The 24,177-nt window shown below is 41.8% G+C and overlaps 1 protein-coding gene across 20 annotated transcripts in view; it reads left to right on the forward strand.

Annotated features, from left to right (window-relative positions):
* The window catches only part of GPHN (gephyrin), an 868,578-nt gene that overhangs the window by 161,917 nt on the left and 682,484 nt on the right, over positions 1-24,177 (forward strand). For all 20 annotated transcript variants that reach the window (XM_082242578.1, XM_082242574.1, XM_082242561.1 and 17 more), the window contains exon 2: positions 5,659-5,737. In XM_082242578.1, the coding sequence (XP_082098704.1) occupies positions 5,659-5,737 (79 nt within the window). The remainder of the gene's footprint in view (positions 1-5,658; positions 5,738-24,177) is intronic.

Consider the following 24,177-nt stretch of genomic DNA (forward strand, 5'->3'; position numbering starts at 1 on the left):
ATATGCATGGTTGTTGTAATAATGACACTGGCTGGAAAGGGGTTAACCTAGGGGTGATCAAAGGGTTAATTGTGAGCCTAGGGGGGTGTTTTCTAACTTTGGGTGGAGGGACCTGCGAAATGATCATAGAGACCTGTGATCCTATATAGAACGATCACAGGCGCTCTGTGACCATTTCAGAGAGAACAATGGCCAGTTGTGTTTACAACAGCTGACCGTCGTCCTCTCTCAGCGGGGAGCCATCGCAGGTGCCAAGCGGCAATCACCCTCTCCCGCTGCCTAGTGGGGGCAGGAGCACCCCCCAGCACCACTCCTGCGACTGGCATACCCCTACGTTGTCTTGCGCAGCCAAGCCAGCCTGCCACAATAAAACTGTGGTGGCCGGTCGGCAAATGGTTAATAGAAAATTAGCACTGCTTGTTTTTTAGGGTAGGACAGATTGAGCCCAGGGGAATTGGGTCCAGCTGTTTCACCTCAGCAGCATTGTATACAGCACACTGAATCCACCTACTTGCCATCTGCTAAGGGTCTACTTCCAGTTCTACTGTAACCTAAAGTATATATTTATCATGGCGCACACCTTTCAGGGGAAGGCAATCCTTTCATATCTCCTATGATCTCAAGAAGTGCATTTTGTTTTTGTTTGTGGAAGGGATATGGGTTTGAAAAGATCAAGCGATCAAACTATTAATACAAAACAATACTGTAGATGCTGCCTTTTAATAAAAGATTGCTTACCTGTCCAGGGATTTAGTGCTGTCATCAACCGGGCCGCTTCTTCACCAGTATTCGGGATCCCGGCACTGGGATGTTTACAAAGGGAAACCGACTTCCCGCTGCGCATGTGCAAGCTGCACTGCGCTTTGTGAATGGTCTTTGCAGCCTTCTGAGGGGAAGGAGGCGAAAAAACTGAACTTTCTCCTATGGATGAAATTCCACTTCATCATCATAAAAAAGAGTTTGTTTATTATGATCATATCCCCTCTTAAAGAGGAAGTAAACCCTCCTCTGACACTTTTACCTATAGGTAAGCCTATGATAAGGCTTACCTATAGGTACTGTAAATATCTCCTAAACTTGTACGGTTTAGGAGATATTTACCTTACATGCAGCCAGTGACGTCACTGCTCGTGCCGTTCCTTCAGAGCCCCGTGCCGTGACCGTCGGCTCCCGCGCGGGAGCGACGTCTCCGCAGCTCCGGCCAATCAGATGGCCGGATGCCGCGATCCCGGAAGACGGGCGACTGGATATGTCGCCCGTCATACAGGTAAGCGGGCGGCACGGCGGGGGCTCGTTCTAAGGTAAGTAGCTCATTGTGTTTCTCTTTCAGGTTACAAAAAAAAATAAATTATGTATGGGTTTACAACCTCTTTAAGTGCCTCTTCTCCAGGGAGAATACATTTAATGTTTGTAGTCCATCATAACTGAAGTCCTCCTGCCTTCCTATTAGCTTTGTTGCCCTTCTCTGAATTCTCTCCAGTTCAAGTATATCCTTCCTAAAACCTAGTACATGCTAGTAGTTGTTTTTTTTTTTCTTCTTTCAATCCAGAATAGCTGAACAAAAAAAAAAAAGACAGCCCAGGAGGGGCCGCTGTGCCATCTATCCAATGCTAGTACAGGAATCTAACCTGCTGTGCTATTGTGTTCTGCCAGGGGGGGCGCCCCCCAGCCAGAACACTCCTGTCACCATTCTCAGCATTTTCAGCACTGATCGGGAGTCGATCGGCAGACCTTTTTTGGTCATGCCTCATTGACAGAAGTCGTCCGAAAAGCTGCAGTACACACGGACCAAATGCTGGCCGATTTCTATTGAACTGGCCATTTGGCTCATGTGTACTAGGCTTAAAGATCGGTGACCAGAACTGGACAGCATACTCAAGATGTGGACTAGCCAGGGTTTTGTAAAGTGGAAGAATTCTAGTCTTCTCTCTTGAGTAAATACTTTTTGAATTGCATGTTAATAATGTAACCTAGCTTACTGCAGCTTGGCATTGCATGCTATCTTGATCTTCTAGGACCCCCTTATCCTTTTCCATCCTTGATTCCCGCAGAGGTTCTCCCCCTAGCAAGTAACCTACATTCATATCCTTATAGTTGTGCAGTACATTTGATGCAAAAGTACCTGAAAAGTCCTTTTTAGTATTTTTGTACAGTATGTAGATTTAGAACTTAGTTTGTGTCAGAGGACATGCCTTTGATCTACTCATGCCCTTCAACCAGGCAGGAGCCTCTACTGCACAGATCATGATCCAGGACAGGTTGCAGGAGCTAGATCCGCTAGAGCAGGCATGGCAGGGGCTACACCAAAGATGTTAGGTTAAACCTTTTTGGGGGCAGACTATTTACACTCCAGGTCCACAACTTGTAAACTCTAGTGCACAGATTATCACTTGCTGACTGCGCCTTATCAGTTTTACTGCTACAGGGCGGCGGGTCCGCACGCGATCACGGATATATGTGACTCTGCACTTCCAGACAGCGGGCACAAATACGCGCCGCTGGCAGCTCGCTCCCGCTGTGATTATGCACAGCGGGAGTCGATCTGCAGGTACCATGGACTCTATGTGCGCCAACACCCGCCAATCGTTCCTTACACAGGCAGAAAGACGTAAACAATGCAGATTGCGGTTCTGATAGTACAGAAGGCATGGATCCTGTGTTCCCACAAAGCAGGGACATGGATCCATGCCTTACCCTAATAAAAGCACCTCCTACACTGTAGAAAAACACTTGCTAGGAACATAGTTAACCCCTTTAATCTCCCCTGATGTTAACCCTTTCTCAGTCATTGTAATTAGTAGAGTAACTGCATTTTATTTAGCACTAATCACTGTATTAGTGTTACTGGTTCCCTAAAAAGTGTCAAATGTTCAGATTTGTCCAATGCAGTATCACAGTCCTGCTGTAAGAAATAAATTTTTATTATTTTTTTTTTTAATTGGATATGTTCTTAAACAGTAAAAAAAAAACATTACCTTTTTTTTAAATTTTTTTTCAAAGTTTTCGGCCTTTTTTTGTTTATAGTACAAAAAAAAAAAAAAAAACGCAGACGTGATCGAATACCACCAAAAGAAAGCTGGGGATAAAAGGACCTACATTTTATCTTTACCGCACAATTGTTAGTTAAAGTAACGCAGTGCTGTATTGCAAAAAATGCCCTGGTCAAGGGGGTAAATCTTTCAGTGGTTGAGGCTATATATTGGATTTACAGCTGCTATGTGGAAATGTATTATAATAACATTTAGGTTTAGTAAAGTATTAAGGGCTCTTTCACACGGTCGCTCCGTGTGTTCGCAAATCATCCTATTTTTTTGCGGATTTGCGGACATAATGTAAGTCTATGGCATTGCGGATGTCAGCGGAATACCATCCGCTGACATCCGATTTTCCTCCTTTCAGTTCTGTTCCGTTTTTTGGAACGGAACAGAACCCTATTTTTCCTCCGTTAAAAAAGCGGAAAGGAAGGAAAATCGGATGTCAGCGGTGTCATCCGCTGACATCCGCAATGCCCATAGACTTACATTATGTCCGCATATCATCCGCAAACGGATGGTATGATATGCGGACATACGGAGCGGCCGTGTGAAAGAGCCCTAAATGTACAGCCAAAATCTATTTTTTTTTCTTTTTTATTTTGCATTAAATGAGGAAGGATTAGAGCCCTTCTTGTGTTAAACTGCTATCTGTGCTCTGTTAAAGATTTGCCTTCACTGTCATGGGGACAGTGGTTGTATGTGATGTTAACAGGGTTTTCCAATTTCAAGTGGAAGTACAATGTCCTTTCAGTAAGCAAATACGGTAGTTTTAGTTGGTATTGAATTGTTTAACTGGACGATCGCTGTCAGAGGGGAGACTTGACAGGTTGCAACCCAGTAAATGGTCCCAACAATCACATGGTACAGGGCCAATCACAACGGCCTGGGAGTCACTCCCTGGCACCCACAACAGGAGGATGTACACGTACATTATCCAGAAACAAGGGAGGCTCCCGTCTGGCCGTTTATATATTGTGGCCGGGCGGGAGGTGGTTAACTTAGAGCAGCAGTGGTCAACTTAGTGCAGTGGTGATCAACCTTCTTCATGTAGTGGGCCTCAAGTGCAGCCCCTGGTGTTTCCAAAAGGTGGCGCATAAATATCAGAGTATATTCACTATCAGGGACAGCAGACGCACACAACAGGATATAGTAAAAGACTATGGACATGATACAAGAGATGGTCAGACACTGTGGACATAATGCAGAAGATGGTCAGAGACTGCAGGCATGATAAAAGAGATTGTCTGAGACTGCGGACATATTGCAAGAGATGGTCAGAGCCTGCCAACCTGAAACCAGAGTTGGTCAGAGCCTGGCGCAGAGAAACCAGGGATGGTCGGAGCCTGGCGCCGTAAAACCAGGGATGGTCGGAGTCTAGCGCCCTGAAACCAGAGATGGTCGGAGCCTGGCGCCGTGAGACCAGAGATGGTCGGAGCCTGGCGCCGTGAGACCAGAGATGGTCGGAGCCTGGCGCCGTGAGACCAGAGATGGTCGGAGCCTGGCGCCGTGAGACCAGAGATGGTCGGAGCCTGGCGCCGTGAGACCAGAGATGGTCGGAGCCTGGCGCCGTGAGACCAGAGATGGTCGGAGCCTGGCGCCGTGAGACCAGAGATGGTCGGAGCCTGGCGCCGTGAGACTATAGATGGACTGAGCCTGGCGCCGTGAGACCAGATATGGTCGGAGCCTGGCGCCGTGAGACCAGAGATGGTCGGAGCCTGGCGCCGTGAGACCAGAGATGGTCGGAGCCTGGCGCCGTGAGGCCAGAGATGGTCGGAGCCTGGCGCCGTGAGACCAGAGATGGTCGGAGCCTGGCGCCTTGAGACCAGAGATGGTCGGAGCCTGGCGCCTTGAGACCAGAGATGGTCGGAGCCTGGCGCCGTGAGACCAGAGATGGTCGGAGCCTGCCGACCTGAAACCAGAGATGGTCAAGGATTGTGTACATGCTAGGAGTTGTTGAAGACTGGGGACATATTACACGAGCCTGCTAGAAATCACCACTATAATAGGGAACACAGATTAGTATCTGCAGAGGCTGCACAAAAAGTGCCAAAGGGCTCTATCTGGATCCCAAGCCGCAGGTTGGGCACCAGGAACTTAGAGTAATTTTTTAATGATTCACATTTTTACATGTTTGCTTTTCCATAAATCTGTCAATGTATTAAATTTAGAGATGTTTAGAATAAGTTCTAAAGGTAGGTCTCTAGGGTCACACTGGAAGTACTTTTTTTTTTCCAATTACTGCTGCAGAAAGATAGCATAGAAAGTGCCTACCTATAGGCTTTTGTTGTGAGAAACAGTAAAGCACAGCAATTGTGTAGCACTTCCAAGCAGGAAGCAGAGCTTGCTTATGTATTAAGAAAATATGCAAGAAATGTATTAAGAAAATATGATGAGCACTGTGTACCATTAATTACAAGTTATTCATGTTCAAAAAGCTTTTAAAATATAAAGACATTGACCATTTAAAGATCTTTTACTCTTTTAACTTAAAAAAAAAAAGCAGCAAAATGATAGGATTTATCCTCTGTAAATGAAAAACTTATTTCACAGTCATCTTTATCTGAGTTGTGCAATCATAATAATCCTCTAACTGGCCATTTTTCTGGTGTTTTGTTTTCTGCAGTAAGTGACAGCTGTTTTCGGAATCTTGCAGAAGATCGGAGTGGCATAAATCTCAAGGATTTAGTCCAGGATCCTTCATTGTAAGTACCATTTAAGTGCCACTGTTAATGTAACTTTATTCTTGAAGTATAGTATTATTTTCCAAATACATTTATGTGTAGGATATGAAAAGCTTGATCACCCATTGGTTTCCTAGTTTTCCAGGAAAGCCCACTAGTGAATTGGCTCTGCATAACATTCCCTCATGTTTACTCCATGAAGTTATTTTCTTTCTGATATAGTGAGTAAACACTCCACCTTTTGCATGTGGTAAAATAACCTAAAAATCCAACAGAGAGAAGGGTTTGAAGCATAGGTGTGCACAGCCTACTGCATTAGCCATAAAAGAAGTTTGGGACTTTGAGTGAGAGACCTGACCAGGATAGCAGGAAAAAAGATGTCTCATGTATTGATACATACATACAAATAATAAACATAACACAATGATAGTGTATATATTGACATCAACGAAGTAAAAAGGGATAGAATGTCCCAATTCCAGTATTCATAAAATCAACATAGCAAATTTTCCATACAGAGGTATATTCATAAACATCAATAAACTGCAATGGTCAACAGTATTGAGGTAATGGATGGCATCATCATAATAACTCGACGCGTTTCGTGGACTGAGTATGCCACTTCATCAGGAGTAGATGTCTGATCTATATATGTAAAAGAGTATGTGTAAGAAAATGGCAAATGAGGACGAATAAAAACTGGAAGGGAGGGGGAGAGAGGAAATATAAACCTCAAATCCCCAAACTTCGTTGCTCTGCAGGTAATTGCTGGCTTGGGGAGTAGGACATGGCTCGGATAGCCTCCCACGGGAGCTGAGGGTCCACAGGGCGGGCAAGAAGGGCCAAATACACACACACATGAAGAGTGTGGGCTAGAGTACATGGTGTAAAGATAATGCTTATGGCAGCAGGGCAGGGGATATCTGTCAAAATGTAAAAAATATATATGTATTAAATATATAAATCCGAAGTACATACATATTTCTATAGTAGGGATGTCATGGTGCTGCTGCCAAAATAGGAGTATAGAAAATGCCAAAAGGAAGTGGGAGTCATCCACAGTGGGGTGAAAAAGTCATGGAGTATAAGATGTGAGAAACTGCCTACCCATAGTATCAAAAGTCAACCATGTGATGAAATAGCATTGTATACAAAGACCCCTGAGAGGGGTGTAATAGTGTGCAGAGGCAAAAAATGGGTATGAAAAGAAAAAGAACCAGTGGACAAAAGTGACAAGTAAAATGAGAAACCAAAGGAGTAGAAACCAGGGAAAACATACTGAAAATATAGCCCAAACTGTAAACATGTGTCCCGTGCACGCAGATCACGGCCTGGCACTGTGGTCCCAGCGTCACGCCAGTGCATTCTGATGGCTACTGCCAAGACGGCAGACCGGAAGGGCAAACCGACCCAACGGCCGCCTGAAATACACTGTGAATGGAGAGCGGAACGTCGGCGTAGTGGCGTCATGAGATGACGTCACACGCCGGTCCGCCGTGTATCGCAGCACCTACTGCATTAGGGTGTGCACCCAAAAGTTCAAACACACATGCCTTTCTCTGCAGCCTCAGCTGCCTGGGGCAGTGAATGAATTGGAAGTGCTGTGCTGAGTGGATTCCTGTTCATTCACAAACTGAAGCATAGTATACACAGTTTACTATGCTTCAGTTATGAATGTACACAGTGAGTGAGTGTGTTTACTGTGTTCTTTTAGAAAATAAACTATTTACTAACCCCTTCCCCTGCTCTCCATCCTGAAATATTTCCTGCAGCAACCGGAGGAGAGGAAAGAAGCCAGCAGCACTGCGGGGGGGGGGGGGGGCAGTTAACAAGGGGGGAGAGAAGCCCAGGAAGTAGGGGGAATGCACATTGTTAGTAGGGTGTGTTCCCCCCCCCCCCCCCCGTGCACACCTATAGTTTGAAGGAATGAAAAGCCTTGAGAGCAGAGGCAGATCTAAAATACACCAGTTAAAGAAATGTATGTATTCAGTAGAGCCTACACCTAAAAAAAGTTTTTTTTCTGAGCCACCTCTTCCGTATTTAGTAATGGCATCTGATGCTCCGGTTCCTCGTTGTTCTTTTCCATGGTCCAGCTGACTGAGCTTGGGTCTGCCACTTGCATAGCTTGCATCACTACTGAATGTTTCAGAAACCTGTAATGGGCTCTTTCTACAGCGAATGGGGAGCACCAGCATTACTGATAAGCATAGGCTGTATTCAAGTATTTTCTCCTCCAAATTTGCAAATTCCTTTCTTTTTTTTTTTTTTTTTTTAAGGCTGCTGTGATCTGACTTTCTGTTAGAAGGTTGCTCTGTTTGTTCTCTATGGTCCCACTGTAAGTTGGAATGTGAGTACTCTTTTGCTCCCTTCCAAGATGGACTAGGGACTATGAATCATGGGATTTGTAGTGTGCACAGAGCAGTACACATGAGCACAAATACTTTGTACTGTACATTCCAAACTAACAGAAGTGAGAGGGAAAAGGAAGACTTTAGATGAGGTCAGAAAAACACAGTAAGTGATTTCATGAAAAAAAGATTACAGGGCCAAAAAATAGTGGTTGTGTGTAGATTATTTGTGGAAAATAGGAATATCGTTTAGTGTCATTTTAAGCATCAGCCTGTAATACCCCTTAATTACCAGGCAATTTCAGCTGTTTCCTTTTTTTTTTATTAATTGAAGTGTATTTTTCCCCAAAAAATTGCGTTTGAAAGACCGCTGCGCAAATACAGTGTGACATAAAATAGACTGCCATTTTATTTTGTAGGGTCTCAGCTCAAAAATATATATAGGATTTGGGGTTCTAAGTAATTTTCTGCAAAAAATAATGATTTTAACTTGTAAGCAACTGTCAGAAAAAGGCTCAGTCTTTAAGTGGTTAAACAGACCTCATTTACAGACCGAAGTTCATCCCTCTGATCTAAAAGAACCAAATGATACAATGATTCTATTTATCTCTCAGCACTGAGCAATGTTTCTTGGTAAATATACACTGTATTACCAAAAGTATTGGGACACCTTCCTTTTAAACACACATCAACTTTAATAGCATCCCAGTCTTAGTCCGTTGGGTTCAATATTGGGTTGGCCCACACTTTTCAGGCAGGCCAGTCAAGTTCCTCCACCCCAAACTCATTAATTCATGTCTTTATGGACCTTGCTTTGTGCACATGTGCGCAGTCATGTTGGAACAGGAAGAGGCATCCCAAAACTGTTCCCCCAAAGTTGGGAGCATGAAATTGTCCAGAATGTCTTGGTATGCTGATGCCTTAAGAGTTCCCTTCACTGTGGAACTAAGGGCCAATCCCAACCCCTGAAAAACAACCCCACACCACAATCCCTACTCCACCAAATGATTTGGACTAGTGCATTAGGCAAGATTCATAAAAACATTGATGAGCAAGTTTGGGGTGGAGGAACTTGACTGGCCTGCACCTCAACCCAATAGAACACCCTAACTTTAACCCAATAGAACACCTTTGGGATAAATTAGAGCGAAGACTGTGAGCCAAAGTTTCTCGTCCAACATCAGTGCCTGACCTTACAAGTGCGCTTCTGGAGGAATGGTCAAACATTCCTATAGACACACTCCGAAACCTTGTATACCGCCTTCCAAGAGTTTAAGCTGTTTTAGCTGCAAAGCGTGAGAAAACTCAATATTGAACCCTATGGACTAAAACTGGGATGCTGTTGAAGTTCATGTGCGTGTAAAGGCAGGCTGGGGAAAATGTCTCCACTGGGAGAAGACAGTGTTTATCGCTAGTGGCTATAGTAGCCGCTTGCGATAATCGCAAGTGAATCTGGCAGGCTGGTTTTACCCAAGTTGATTGATCGATCAGCTTAGTACATTCACCCTGCCCATTAAGGCCTCGTGCACACTGAATGTTTTTACAGCTGCTGTTGTAAAGCTTCAGATTTTTTTTTTCTGCAGCCAATAAACTCCCCAGCATGTTATCCTATTTGTCCATGCACACATAGGCATAGCAGTTTTTGGCAGGGGTGTTTTCTGGCTGTAAAAAACTCCCAGAACTGGTGGGTGTTAGGAGTTTTTCAGCTGTAAAAGGTTCTAACTCTGATAAAGCTGAAAAACATAGCTATTCGGCGTTTATCAGCATTTTTTAAGCCATAATCTTTTGTGGGAGTAAAGTTTTGCTAAAAAAGCTAAAAACATTGCAGCTAAAAAATGCTGAAATAATAGAAAATAAATTCCGCGCTAAGAATATTCTAAGGATGTGTAAAATGTGAAATAGGCTGCAGCCTACCCTGGACTACAGCCGAAAAAGGCTGTATGAAATAGTAAGTGTAAATATGAGTGATGGCGCTGCCTGTATACAAAGTGATAATGTGTAGATAGATAAATGGATAAAAATAGATAAAAATATGTGCACTAAAATGGTGATACAAAAGTAATAAGCAACGGATCAATAAGATTGATGCAATAAAAATATAATAAATATGCAGATAATATGTAGTATAATAAACGAGTGATAAAGTGTATATAAAGTGACCAAGTAAATATGAATATATATATATATATATATACACGAGTGATTAATAAATAAATAAATGTAAATATCTGGATAAAGTGACAGTGAATAAAAAGTGCCGGAAATGTTGCACTATAAATAAAAAGACTGGTGATATAAATAAATAAACAATGTGACCACCAATGGTGCAATAAGGTGCACTAAAATAGATTAGCAAGGATAAAGTCCAAACGCTAATAATGAGTCCAATGGTATATGGATGAAGAGAAAAAAAAAAAAAAAAGTTCCAAGGATTTGTTGTGTACACACACAGATGGTAACTATTACAAAAACCCCATGGTGGGTGACTGGCGAGGTGTAGGGTGACCCCTAAGGAAGAAAAACCTACTAATCAGATATACCCACCCCACACAGGGGTATAGAGCGGGTATATAGATGTAATTGGCGCTCCTTCTCGGTATCTTCTAGTTCCCTTCTATAGTGGGGAGGGGAGGTATTACTGGGCGTCCCTGGGGTCCGGGGTATTCCAACCAGAAAAGGTAGGCTCCTAAGATCCTCTCCTATCCGGGAATCGGCCTGTCCGATGGTCCGTGGGTGGGTCCCAGCTCCTCTGGGATGTTTTGGGGTAGGAGGGTCGTGTAGGGCAAAGAGAACTCAATAGTGTGATACCATTTCAACAATTTTATTAGGATAAGTATGGCAGTAAAATAGGTACTCACACTTTAGCAGATAATACAAGCAGGTAAACAAACGGAGTAGCGGGCGTCCTGGAACGCAATGCGTTCCACCCGAATACCGGAACCGGAAGTGATGTGACGGCGCTGTACGCGTTTCATCATCAGACGTCTTCTGCAGTCAGCTTCTTTAGCAATTACCTTTTGTGACTTACCATCCTTGTTGAGGGTGTTAAAGACTGTCTTCTGTACAATTGTCAAATCAGCAGTCTTCCTCATGATTGTATAACCTACTGAACCAAACTAAAAGACCATTCAAAGGTCCTGGAAACCTTTTGAGTAATTAGCTGATTAGAGTGTGACGTCCTAAATCTACAATATTGACTTTTTTTTTTTTTACAATATTCTAATTTTCTAAGATATTGATTTTTGGGTTTTCACTAGCTGTACGCCATAATCATCAAAATTAAAAGAAAGAAATAATTGAAATATATCACTCTGTGTGTATTAACCACTTTACCACCGGAGGATTTTGCTGTCTTACGTCCAGGCCACTTTTTGCGATTCTGCCCTGTGCGAATTTAACTGACAATTGCGCGGTCATGCAACGCCGTATCCAAACGAAATTTACGTCCTCTTTTTCCCACAAACAGAGCTTTCTTTTGGTGGTATTTGATCACCTGTGCGATTTTCATTTTTTGCGATATTAATTAAAAAAAGCGACAATTTTGAAAAAATAACAATATTTTTCTACTTTGACAGTTAAAAAATATCCAATATATTCAATTTTTGTCATATATTTAGGCCAAAATGTATTTAGCTACATGTCTTTGACAAAAAAATTCTCAATGAGCTTATTTTTAACCGCTTTATGACCGTAAGGTTTTACCCCATTCCTGACCAGGCCATATTTTGCGATTCGGCACTGCGTTATTTTAACGGACAATTGCGCGGTTGTGCAATGCTGTACCCAAATTAAATTTATGTCCTTTTTTTCCCCACAAATAGAGATTTCTTTTGGTGGTATTTGATTACCTGTGCGATTTTGACTTTTTGTGCTATAAACAAAAAAATAGCGACAATTTTGAAAAAATAACAATATTTTTCAAATTTTTTTTATATGAAATCCCCCCCCCCCCCCCAAAAAAAAATGTAAAAATCAAAATGTTTTATCATTTTAGGCCAATTTGTTTTCTGCTACATATTTTTGGTAAAAAAAATCGCAATAAGCATATTTTGATTGGTTTGCGCAAAAGTTATCGCAGCTACTAACTACGGGAAATTTGTCATTTTTATTGTTTTTTTTTAACTAGTAATGGCTGCGATCTGCGTGTTTTTTTTTTGCGGGACTGTGACATTGCGGCGGACAGATCGGACCCTTGACTGACATTTTTGACACTTTTGGGGGTACCAGTGACATTACTACAGTAATCAGTGCTATAAATATGCACTGTTACTGTAAAAATGACACTGGCAGGGAAGGGGTTAACTTTTATTGGTGATCAAGAGGTTAATGTATGCCTGGTGCTTACCAAAGTGTGTGGGGGGAGGGGACTGAGTGACACAGGGACAGATCGCATGTTCAGCTATGCTGAACTCTGCAATCTGACCCTGCCTCTCACTTAGGAGATCCGCCCGCTTTGTTTACACAAGCGGGCGGATTTCCACACTCGATCCCCGACGATCGGGGAAGAGCAGCGGTGATCACCGCCGCTCCTCCCCTGGCCCGACTCCCGCTGTAACTGAATACAGCGGGAGCTAGCCTCTGGCGGCGCGTGCGTGCCGCCCACAAGGGGAGGAGTCCAGCGACGTAGGTCGCTGGACGTTAACAAGCCACTTTGCCGCAGTACAGTCAACGTGACTGGTCGGCAAGTGGTTAAAAATATATGTAATGCCAAGTTTCACTTTTTGATTTGCTTTACTGAAATAAATAGCGGCTTGATGATATTCTAATTTTTTGGGATGTACCTGTATAATTCTATTGGATCACCAGAGGTGGAAGATAAGAAATACTTTATTTGGAAACAAATAACTTTATATATTTCAAGTGATTGATGAACATTGTAGTAGTATTGTATTATATGTTTTTGATTTTAATTATTTTTATGGTGTTTATTACATATGTAGTACGCACTGTGCTAATTAGCACAATTATATTTGAAGAGGTATTAGGAGGCGCAGCAGTGTCACATTTGAATCCTAATTGTATGCACGCAGGGTGTGGGAACACACATTACTGCTAGAAGTGGGTATTAATGTATATTAGTATATAATGTATATTAGTGAGGTGCGCTGTCTTAAATTAAAAATCACAAAGGAAAGATATATGTGTAACTCATATAACCATATGCACCGAAAACATCACATTTATAATGTATAATATATTATAATGTATAACAACATACCGTAACCAAAGTGCAAAAAAACTGGATGCATTAAAATGCTAATAAAATTCCAAAGTGTCTATAAGCCAACACAGTCCAAATAGTGTGATTTGGAAATTTGAATGGTGCTAAAATCCTATTCCTTCAAAGTGCTGGATGCATCACCACCGTGCCCTAGTAATGAAAGGGCTGCTTACTAGACCCATTAGGGTCAATGCCTGTATAAGCTGTAAGGGAATCAATCCATGATACTGCGAATGGACACCATCTCTAGGATCACAGGTGAGTATGTGGAACAAAGGAGGACTAAAAGTGCGTTATAACTAAAAAGAAAACCACTTACAAACAATCGTGGAGATAAAGCACCAGTTCTCGTGGTGGCACGGCCGCCTGCAGTGCTGACGCCACGGCTTTCTCCATCTGACACGTTTCTCTTCAGAAGGCGTCAACTGGGATTGGAGCTCAAGCCGCATCGTCATCACCATAGCTTATATAGCAGAAATAAGGGAAACCGTAACTTTGTGTGACCTGCAGCGGAGCCCCTAGGATAAGAAGAGAACTACTTCCTGTTATTTCAAATTATGTGGGACATCTTGTAGTCATACTAAATTACTAAGTTAGACCAAAATTATTTTTTAAATAACATTGAAAAAAAGTTAAAAAAATAGATTAATCCGGTGAAGTAAAAATAAAATCCTGCAAAGAAAGGCACAATAAAAACAGTACCAAATAATAATTTACACAACATTATATGAATAAGACTTGTTTAAAAATATGCAAATGACTATTATGTGTTAAAAACATCCTTCACAATCACACAAAGGTTGTTAAAATTTTTTTTACAAATGTATCCTATGCTCAAAAATGTTTTTAACACCTAAATTCAGCCAATAGTAAGAAGGACTAAAGGAGTATATAGATCAAATACATAATGTTACTATGCTCATCTGATTCAATGAACAGGAAATACAAGAAACACAAGGATAATATTCTTGTGTCATATTATATAGATCTCATTTACTTACTGTTAATAAAATAATTGATATCCCACTCTACATTGAGTTTGTGTGGGCGGTAACAATGTAAATAAAAATCTATTGTGTTTCTCTCCTGTAAAGACTTCTCTTCGTGTTACTACCTCACCAATGTGGTATAGATTTTTAAATGGCCACTACTTCCAATGAGGAAGGATCTTTATGGTGACATCTGGAAAAGTGCTTGGATAGACTGACCCGCAAAGCCCTTTCTAATATTAGACAGGTGTTCACCAACCTTAATAGCTAAGGTACGTATGGTCCTCCCTACATATTGAAAACCACATTCGCAACGAAGGAGATAGACTACTTCACGGGTATGATAGGTTATAAAACTTGAGATCCTATACTCTTTGGATGTAACAGATGACTTAAAAGTGGAGGCTTTAAGAGTCCTGGAATTAAGGCAGATTTTACACTTCCGGCATGGGTGAAATCCCTTTAAATTACCAAACATCACTGGTTGTATGGGTTTGCCCACTAAATTAGGGGCAACCATAGTCTTTAAAGTACATGCTTTTCTAAAAATAACATTTGGTTTCTCTGGGAGGGTAGGTCCTAACACATGATCGCTTTTCAAAACTTTCCAATGTTTGTTAATAACCTTATTGACCCATCTATATTCGTTCGAAAAGGTTGTAACAAACGCAGTATCAAACTTAGAGTTGCCGTTTTTCCCTCTCTTAAGCCCCGTACACACGTACCGATTGTCAGCCGAACGATCGGCCGTCTTTTGTCCGGTGCTGTCCTGTCGGTTGAAAAGTGCTAAAGACTGCACACGAATTTTGTCGGCCAACAGCCGACTGCAGAAGTGATGTCATGTGATGGTTAACTTTCCGTGTGTTTTTTCTTCTCTGAGCATGCCCAGTCTTGCTCATCTGCTGTTTGTCGGCCGAATTCTGTACTGACTGAGGAACAATCGGCCGTTCTGGTGTTGGCCAACAAAAATTTAAAAGCCAGCACACCAGATTCTGTTCGGCCGAAAAGTCGCAGTCGGTTGTCGGAAGCATCATACTAACAAGCCGACAATCGGACGTTGGCCGAATATTTACGGCCGACAATCGCTACGTGTGTATGGGCCTTTAGAGGCTAGTAAATCTTTTCGATCCAATTTGGCAACAGATAATATATCTCGTTCCATTCAATTGGATCATACCCCTTCTGTAGAAATCTGTATTTTAATGTACTAGCCTGCTCTTGGTAATCTTTCACTTTGGAACAGTGGCGACTAATATGTCTAAAATTGGCTTTTGGGAACAGAGGTTAACCAAGAAGGGGGTTGATAACTGTCCAATAAAAAGAAACCATTCCTGTCTGTGGTCTTAAAAAATGTTTTAGTCACAAAACCATTACCCTACCTCGAAATAACCGAATCAAGGTAGTTGATAGATTCTAGACTCCAATTATACAAAACTTTAGTCCCCCACATATTAGAATTAAGGACATCCATGTAATTGTGCAGGGAGGTCTCATCACCCCACAAAAACAGGGCGTCATCCATATACTGCCTCCAGAATAGATTAGGATTCCTACAAGAAAAGATAGTTGTGTCCTCCCATAGTGCCATGAACAAATTTGCAAGACTGGGGGCAAACTTAGCCCCAGTGGGTACACTGGTATTCTTTCTGTAGGTAATAGTCTCCTCCATAGAAAAAATAATTGGGTTCCATCTCAAACTGTAAGAGCTCTAAGATGAAACACTTCTGTTTAAGGGGAACCTTTTCATTAAGCCCCAAGGAAAAAAAAATGTGATGGTAGCAAAATAGGATATCGTGTTTTTTGAACGATATGTGAAAGAAAAAATGGTCCCCCAGAATTCTGAGATGGAACATTACCCCAGACCAAGGCGACACAGAACTTTTTATCCTTTGGTTTCTTGTATTTCCTGTTCATTGTGTGTTCATTGAATCAGATGAATATAGTAACATTATGTATTTGATCTATATACTCCTTTCGTCCTCCTCTCTATTGGCTCAATATACCCTTTAGGTGTGAAAAACATTTTTGAGCATATAATACATTTGTAAGAAAACTTTTTAACAACCTTTTGTGATGTAAGGCAAAACATTTTTCCTTTGGCATATACTGCCTTCGTGTGATTGTGAAGGACGTTTTTAACACACAATAGTCATTTACATAATTTTAAACAAATCTTATTATATTTTCTGTAAAGTATTACTTGGTACTGTTTTTTTATTGTGCCTTTCATTGCGGGAGTTTTTTTTTTTACTTCCCGGGATTAGCTTATTTTTTTACTTTTTTCAATGTTTTTTATACATTTTTTTTCATGTAACTTAGTAATTTAGTATGAATACAAGATGTCCCACATCATTTAAAATAACAGGAAGTAGTTCTCTTCTTGTTTTAGGGGCTTTGTTGCAGGTCACACAAAGTTCTGTTTCCAATATTTCCGCTATATAAGCTATGGTGATGACGGTGCGGCTTGAGCTCCAATCCCAGTTGACCCCTTCTGAGGGGAAAAGGCGTCGGGCGTGCTTTATCCCCAAGATTGTTTGTAAGTGGTTTTCTTTTTCAATAAACAATGTTTTTTAGTGATAACGCACCACATACTTACCTGTGATCCCTGAGACGATGTCTGTTCGCAGTATCATGGATTGATTCCCTAACAGCTTATACGTCCATTGACCCTAATGGGTCTGGTAAGCAGCCATTATATTACTAGGGCACGGTGGTGCTCTAGTAATAAGAATTTTAGCATTATTCAAATTTCCAAATCCCACTATTTGCAGTGTGTTGGACACTGGAATTTTGGTTGCATTTTATGCATCCAGTTTTAATTGCATTTGGTTACAGTATGTTGTTACACATTATAATGTGATGTTTTCGGTGCATATTATTATATGAGTTATAATTGTTTTTGCACTATATTTACACAGCTATCTTTCCTTTGTGATATTTAATTTATGACGCGCACCTCACCTATATACATTGGTTCATTTATCTCCCGGTATTCAGGGAGTCCCAGGTGCAGCAGCCACGACTGTTTGTAGGCTGGCACATCCTTTTTCTTTTTTTTTTACTTTAAAAAAGAAAAAAAAAATCACTTATGTCATGAGTAGGATTTCGCTGAAAGAATCCCTCCATTTTTTTTTCTTGAATTTGAGAGTTTTAAGTGAGGGCTCATTTAAAATGGAAGTACTCTAATCTACTATTATATAGTGACCTCCAACACAGTCTGGTGTATTTAAGTAGAAATTGAATCTTTAAAGGAGAAGTACAGCCAAAGGTCGTTTGGTTGTAATTTTCCTGTGGATAACAGTAGTGCAGTTAGTTCTGCACTAGTGTGACCGGTTTTCAGCTTGGACCGGCTAGGAAAAGATTGCAACCATATGGTGGGGATCCACCCAGTTGCCTTAAATGGCACCTGGCCCACTGGGAAGCTGAGCCAAGTGATCCAGCTCCCTCTATAACCCAACGCTCCTGTGAGTGTGTGTGTGAGCAGACAGCGATGACTAACAGTCTCCAGCACTCTGCTCAGAGTGCTGAGCAATTAGCAGTGTTTGATCGCTCAGTTCCCACCCTTAGAGACAACAGAGGACAGATGCAGCATCAGATCAATGCTGCATTCACCCAGGTAAGTATGATGAACAAACAAACCCATACTGCTCTTTAAAAGACTACAAAAACACAATACATTTTTTTAGTTTCAAAAGCAGTCATGATTGATGTTGAAAGTAGGGATGCACCGAACATTATTCGGCCGAAAATAGCACTTTCGGCGTTCGGCCGAATAAGTCAAAAGGCCGAATAATTTTGAGCCGAACAATGTCAGCTTCCGCCCTGACCGCTCACCTTCCTCATTGCGGCTCGCGGCTCCCTTCTCACACGCCGCCGGTGTCCTGTCCGGCCGCGAGTAGGGGGTGTGACGTCACGCGCGCGTCCCGCCCCCTGCTCCTGACTGCGGCTCCTTCACACTAGGTCCACGCCCCGCCCCCCTGTTCGCGGCTTTTGGCTCTGGCTGCAGTTCAGGTATGTGATGTGGAGCTGAGCACATTTGGGGGAGAATACGGTAGCTGGCAGCTGCACAAGCATTAGTGTGCAGACTGCCATATGTTGTTGCCACTTGCCATGCTCATTACATTAGAGTGCCCTATAAAGTGCCCCTTAAAAAAAAAAAAAGAAAAAAAATGTGCCCAACAGAGTGCTCCCTTGACATAAAATGTGGCCATCAGCGTGCCCCTTATTTTATGCTAAGGGACATGCTGATGAGCATATTTTATGTTAAGGGGCACTCTGATGGGCATATTTTATTTTAAGGGGCACACTTAAATGTTTTGTTTTGCCCATCAGAGTGCCCCCTAACATAAAATGTGCCCATCAGCGTGCCCCCTAACATAAAATGTGCCCATCAGCGTGCCCCCTAAAAATTGGCAAAATAAATGGAAAAAATGCGAAACACCGCGTTCGGTATTTCGGCCTTTGGCCAAGCATTTCATTATTATTCGGCTTCGGCTTCGGCCAAGAATTTCATTTCGGTGCATCCCTAGTTGAAAGTGCTGCATTTATGGAATTTAGCAACTTAAAAATGGATAAGGGGTTGCTGGTGCCTCAGACCAGATAGAGTGGGACTTTATGGGCAAGTAAGAGGTATATAAGGTAAGGTAATGAGCATTGACACTCAAAATAAAGTAGGAAATATTAAAATACAATAGTATTTAATCTGAAAATACCAATAGTATATACAACAAGCATTTGGGTGACAGTAGTGCTTGGGATAGAGGCCCAAGTGTGAGGAAGAGAAAGATGATTCCGTGGAATCAGTGACAATAGTGTTATTGGGTGACTAGACCAGTGGATTTTTTCGTTGTCCCTTGAATGTTGATTGGGACATGGTCCTAGAAAAAATCCTAAATAGCTGACGCGTTTCGGCTCTCATGTAAGCCTTTCTCAAAGCGTTCAATCACTCAGTCAGTAGTCTATAAAGGTAATATAAAGTATAATATATAAGGATTTTTAGAACAATTCTTAAGATAAATCTTAGTATTGAACATAAAGCTTGAAAATTACATACATGGGTGCAGCCATTACTTCCGCGCAGAGGCCCCTGTATCCGTTTACAGTCACAGCGGGAATCGTATAGTGCAGGGCCTAGGATTGTAATTGTATCTTAATATATATTTCAGATGAATCATGTAATCATATGTATATGTTTTTTTATATATATATATTCCTCCACTTACAGTTTGAATGCACTGGTGGGAGGTTATTCTCTCCAGAGTCCAGGGGGTAAATTCCCCTCTTTTTTGCCGGGCTCAGATCTAGAGTAATAAATAATATTGTATGTGATATAATTCCAGACAGGAACAAAGCTGTCCGGTAAATATCCCAAAAAAACAGAGTTTCATAAGTGCTTGTGACTTAAAAGGTGCTTAAACGGCTTCCTGAGGTGGTATAATGCAGAAGTTTAAAAGTGACTTTTTAGTGCCAAGTTTATTGAAAAGGAATCGTAGTGAGGGCTTTTCAGTCCGTTAAACTTACATGGAGTAGTCCTTTTGGCTGGCGCAGTGTTGTAGGTACGTCCTCTCCCCTCCGCTGGAGGGAAGTGAGGATTACCTAGCGTTCCCCGGCCTTATGAAGCCCTTCGCGCATGCGCATTGCGCATTGCACGTAGACGGGCTCCGTAGCGGCGTGACGTAGGCACCATTGTCTGCGCCTGCGCTAACTGGATGCGCGCGCAGGCTGCAACCCCGTTGCTGGGGACGCCGTTTGGCCGCCGACACAGAAAAAGGAGCCATCTTCTCCCCGAGGGGATAGGTTGGTCCTGGTAATCCCCTACAGCGGTAGGGGTTACCGTGCCGGGTGTGACTGTGCGGTATACCTGGACTAATCTGCGGAATTTTGGCACACACCCTTGTCTTTACAGTACATGTTATAAATTGTACACAATGGTATACATTGGTCATCACATTGGATTCAAAAATAATGTGTTATAAAAAGATCTTATGAAATGAAATAAATTTTATATTTAACAGCAGTGTTAGATACAAGTCCACCATGGGTAGCCGTGGGTTAAGGAGGGACAGCCCTGATCGTCGGACTACAGATCGCCCCCGGGTCATGTCCATATGCAATCGGGTTCCTAGACACTAATCTAAAAGCAGTATTAGTCTGGTGTGCTGTTTCCAACACTATATACTCAGGAAAAGGGGAGGAAAACCGGTAGGGGAAGGGGGATTTGTTAATTGTGTGTATCTAAAGTCATATAGAGATATTTCACAATCACAGTACTGAAGATCTTGGGATAGATGGATGGGTTGGTTAATCTGTCTTGCCCGAAGCAAAACCTTCAAGAAATGGGCGGAAACTTTCATTTTCATTCAGGCCAGGAGGTTTTGTGGCATGGAGGCGTCTAATCCACCTCATTTCCATCTGAAGTAATCTCTTATTCCAATCCCCCCCACGATGTGGTATATGAATTCTTTCAAGTGCCATAAAAGTAACTTTAGGCATTCGGTTTTTGTGTTCATGGGCGACATGCCTCCCAAGGGGTACATAGAAGTTGCATAATTGCATGCTGTTAATGTGTTGGTTTACTCGTTTGCCAAATTCTTGTTTGGTCTTTCCTACATAGTAGGACCCACATTGACACCGCATAAGGTAGACGACTCCTCTCGTCCTGCAGTTGGTATAATGTCGAGGTTTAAATGACTCCCCATTGGGGAGTATTGTATTGACACATTTTTGTATAACACCACATTGTCCACAATTTCCGCATGGGAAAGTGCCCATGTGTTTACAGGGGTCTTTTCTCGTTTCCTTGTACTCACTGTGTGTGAGTGCTTGCTTCATTGATCCTGCTTTGCGGAATGTGATTTGTGGATTCTCTGTTATGAATGGTTTGACCACGGGGTCTTCTTTTAGAATCAACCAATGTTTAGAGATGATTTTCCGTATTTTTTGGTGGTCGTTTGTAAACCTCATAATTATCCGAGTTTTATTATCTTGTTCTTTGAGTTTTTTGGTGTTTTTATTCTTGAACAAAATATTGTGTCTTTCCTGCTTCTTGACTCTGTTAAAGGTTTTTCTGAGTGTCGTCTTTGTGTAACCTCTTTTTAATAGCCTTGTGGTGAGGATGTCGGCCTCTCTTTGAAAATCTTGTTCAAGTGTGCAGTTTCTTTTAAGCCTAAGAAACTGGCTGTATGGAATAGCATTCTTCAATGGGGTCGGGTGGAAGCTTGACGCATGCAGAATGGAATTGCCTGCTGTCTCCTTCCTATATAGAGTTGTCTTTAAGAGTCCATCTTCACCTTTGATGATCCAGGTGTCCAAAAAGGAGATTTTTTCTTTATCATAGTTAAGGGTAAAAAACATGTTATACTCGTTTTTGTTCATCGATTGTAGGCATTCTTGGATCATACTTTCTGGTCCTGTCCATATAATGAATATATCATCTATGAACCTTTGCCATAAGATGATATTATTGGCAAAGGCTCTATTTTCTTCTTTAGCGAGAAAGTCCTGTTCCCAGGCCCCTAAGTATGTATTGGCATAGGAGGGGGCACAACTTGTGCCCATTGCTACCCCACATATCTGCAAGTAGTAGCTACCATTAAAGACGAAAAAATTGTTGTTTAAAATGTAATCCAGCATCATAACGATAAAATCATTGAACTTTGTATCATGTCCACTTTGTTCCTCCAGGGTTTTTTTAATTACTTCCATTCCCTTTTTATGCGGTATGTTGTTGTATAACGCTTCTACATCAATTGTGATGAGAAACGCTTCATTGGGTATGGTAATACCATCAATGATCTGGAGGAGGTGTACCGTATCTCTTGTGTATGAGGGTAATTTGGTTACATGGGGCCTTAGATAGGCGTCAATGACTTTGCTGGTATTTTCAGTGAGATTGCCATTACCTGATATTATAGGCCTACCTGGTGGGTTATTCCTGTTCTTGTGGATTTTGGGTAGTGCATAGAACGTCGGGGTTCTTGCATGTTTAGTCCTCATAAATTGCCACAATGTTTTTGAAATGATCCCTTGGTTCAATGCTCCATCAATTTTTTTGTAGAAGTCTTCCTTGTATGACTCCACCATAATGGGTAGTATCTTCTTATAACATCGTTTGTTATCCAAGATTTTCTGGCACATCTCTTTGTAGTCCTCGTTGTTCATTAGCACTATGTTCCCCCCCTTATCGGAGGGTTTAATTGTAATTGATTCATTACTTTCTAGTTCTTTAAGTGCCGCTTTTTGTTTTTCAGTAAGGTTGTGCCTGGTGTTATCTCCTTTTAGGTTTTCCAGCTCTCTGGTGATTTCCCTCACAAAGAGGGCTATTGCTGGATTTTCATTTAAAGATGGAAAGATGTGTGATTTTTTCTTAAAGGTCGGGCATTGCGCTCCGGGGGTTTCTTCTGCTTCATCGTCTTCACTTTCAGCAGTAGTATCTTCATCTGTCCAATCATCTATGGCCCCTTCTTCGAGCAACAGATTCAGGTCTCTTATGGCCCTGAATTCAGCTGCGGTTAAATTGGCGGGTGGGGCTTCATTAGTAGTTTTCTTATTGAATTTCACTTTCAGTAGTAAGTTCCTAGCGAACAAATTCACATCCTTTATTATTTCAAAATTGTCTGTGCCCCTGTTGGGGCAAAAAGAGAGACCCAATAAGAGTACTTCCCTTTGATGTTTAGTCAGAATGTGTGTAGAAAGATTTATAATGGTCAGGCCTTCTGGGTCCATGACCTCTTCTTGTGTTATTTGGTCTGTTTTTTTGTTTTCGTCTTTGTGCCTAAAAAAGGCCTCTGAGATTTTTGGTTTCCATCCTTCGCCTGTTGTGACCTGGTGAAGATCTGATGATGTTTTTTTGGCGCTGTGGCGCCCTCATCAGGTTGTGTACTCGATTCAGTTATCGTTGGTTCCTCTGTATCTTGTGAGGATGGATCCTCGTTTTCCTCAGTTTCTTTTTGCTGATTGGTCCAGGGTTTGTCCCTGTATCTATACTGGTGTTGTTCTGCTCCCGATGTGTTGGCTGATGAGTCCGAGGAGTACTGTGGACCCATGTTCCTTGATGATCGGTATGTGGCTCTTCTCGTCTGCCTGTTGTTTATCCATTTATATGCACGGTTTTGCGAAAACGCATTTTTGTCTCTCCAGTATTTCCTTTCTTTTTTCTTTAATATGGTTTTGCTGAAGTCTTCGATGTGCTCTTTGAGTTTCTTTTCCTGTTCACTAAACAGTGGTGCTTCTTTGAGAGGGGTAAGTTTCTCATAAATATGTTTTATTTCTTCATCTAGGGTTTCCATTTGTCTGGTATATTCATTTTGCAGAAGAATCATAAGTTTTTTTGAGCATTCATTTAGGACTTCTTCCCATTCTTTTTTCATCATGGTGGTGATGTTCTCCATGGTCGGAAATATCTGGATCCTGAGACCGACAGGGTTAATGTTCTCATTCACATATCTTTCAAAGGATTTTATATGCCAGAACAGAGCTGACTTCCGTTCTAGGTATCTCTTTAAAGTGCTGAATAGTGCAAGAACATCCGATTCCCTTTGTTCATGACCCTGGAAGTTCTTCTGGATATCCAGCATCAGGTTGTTCCAACTGTCTCCAGTCAGGTTCCCCATAGGTGGGTCCTCCGTTTCGGAGGTACTCATTATCTCTCACTTAATTCTGTGGAGATAGGTGGCTCTGGTTATATTTAGTTTACCTCTTTCCTCTGGGATTTGTGGTCCCACAGAGGGGGTAATTTACCCTAATTCCAGGGCCTATTTGGTTTTAAGTGACTAGGGTCCTGCTGATCAACCCTAATGTAAATATGATTGGATATTTGTGTATATGATGTGAATCAAAAGAACAAGGAGGCTGTGGATGTGTTATCCATCCAAAAATCTAAAAGAGGGGGGGAGTTTTCTTTTG

Source organism: Pelophylax lessonae (genome assembly GCF_965119305.1).
Source record: "Pelophylax lessonae genome assembly, chromosome: 13".
Classification (NCBI taxonomy): Eukaryota; Metazoa; Chordata; class Amphibia; order Anura; family Ranidae; genus Pelophylax; species Pelophylax lessonae.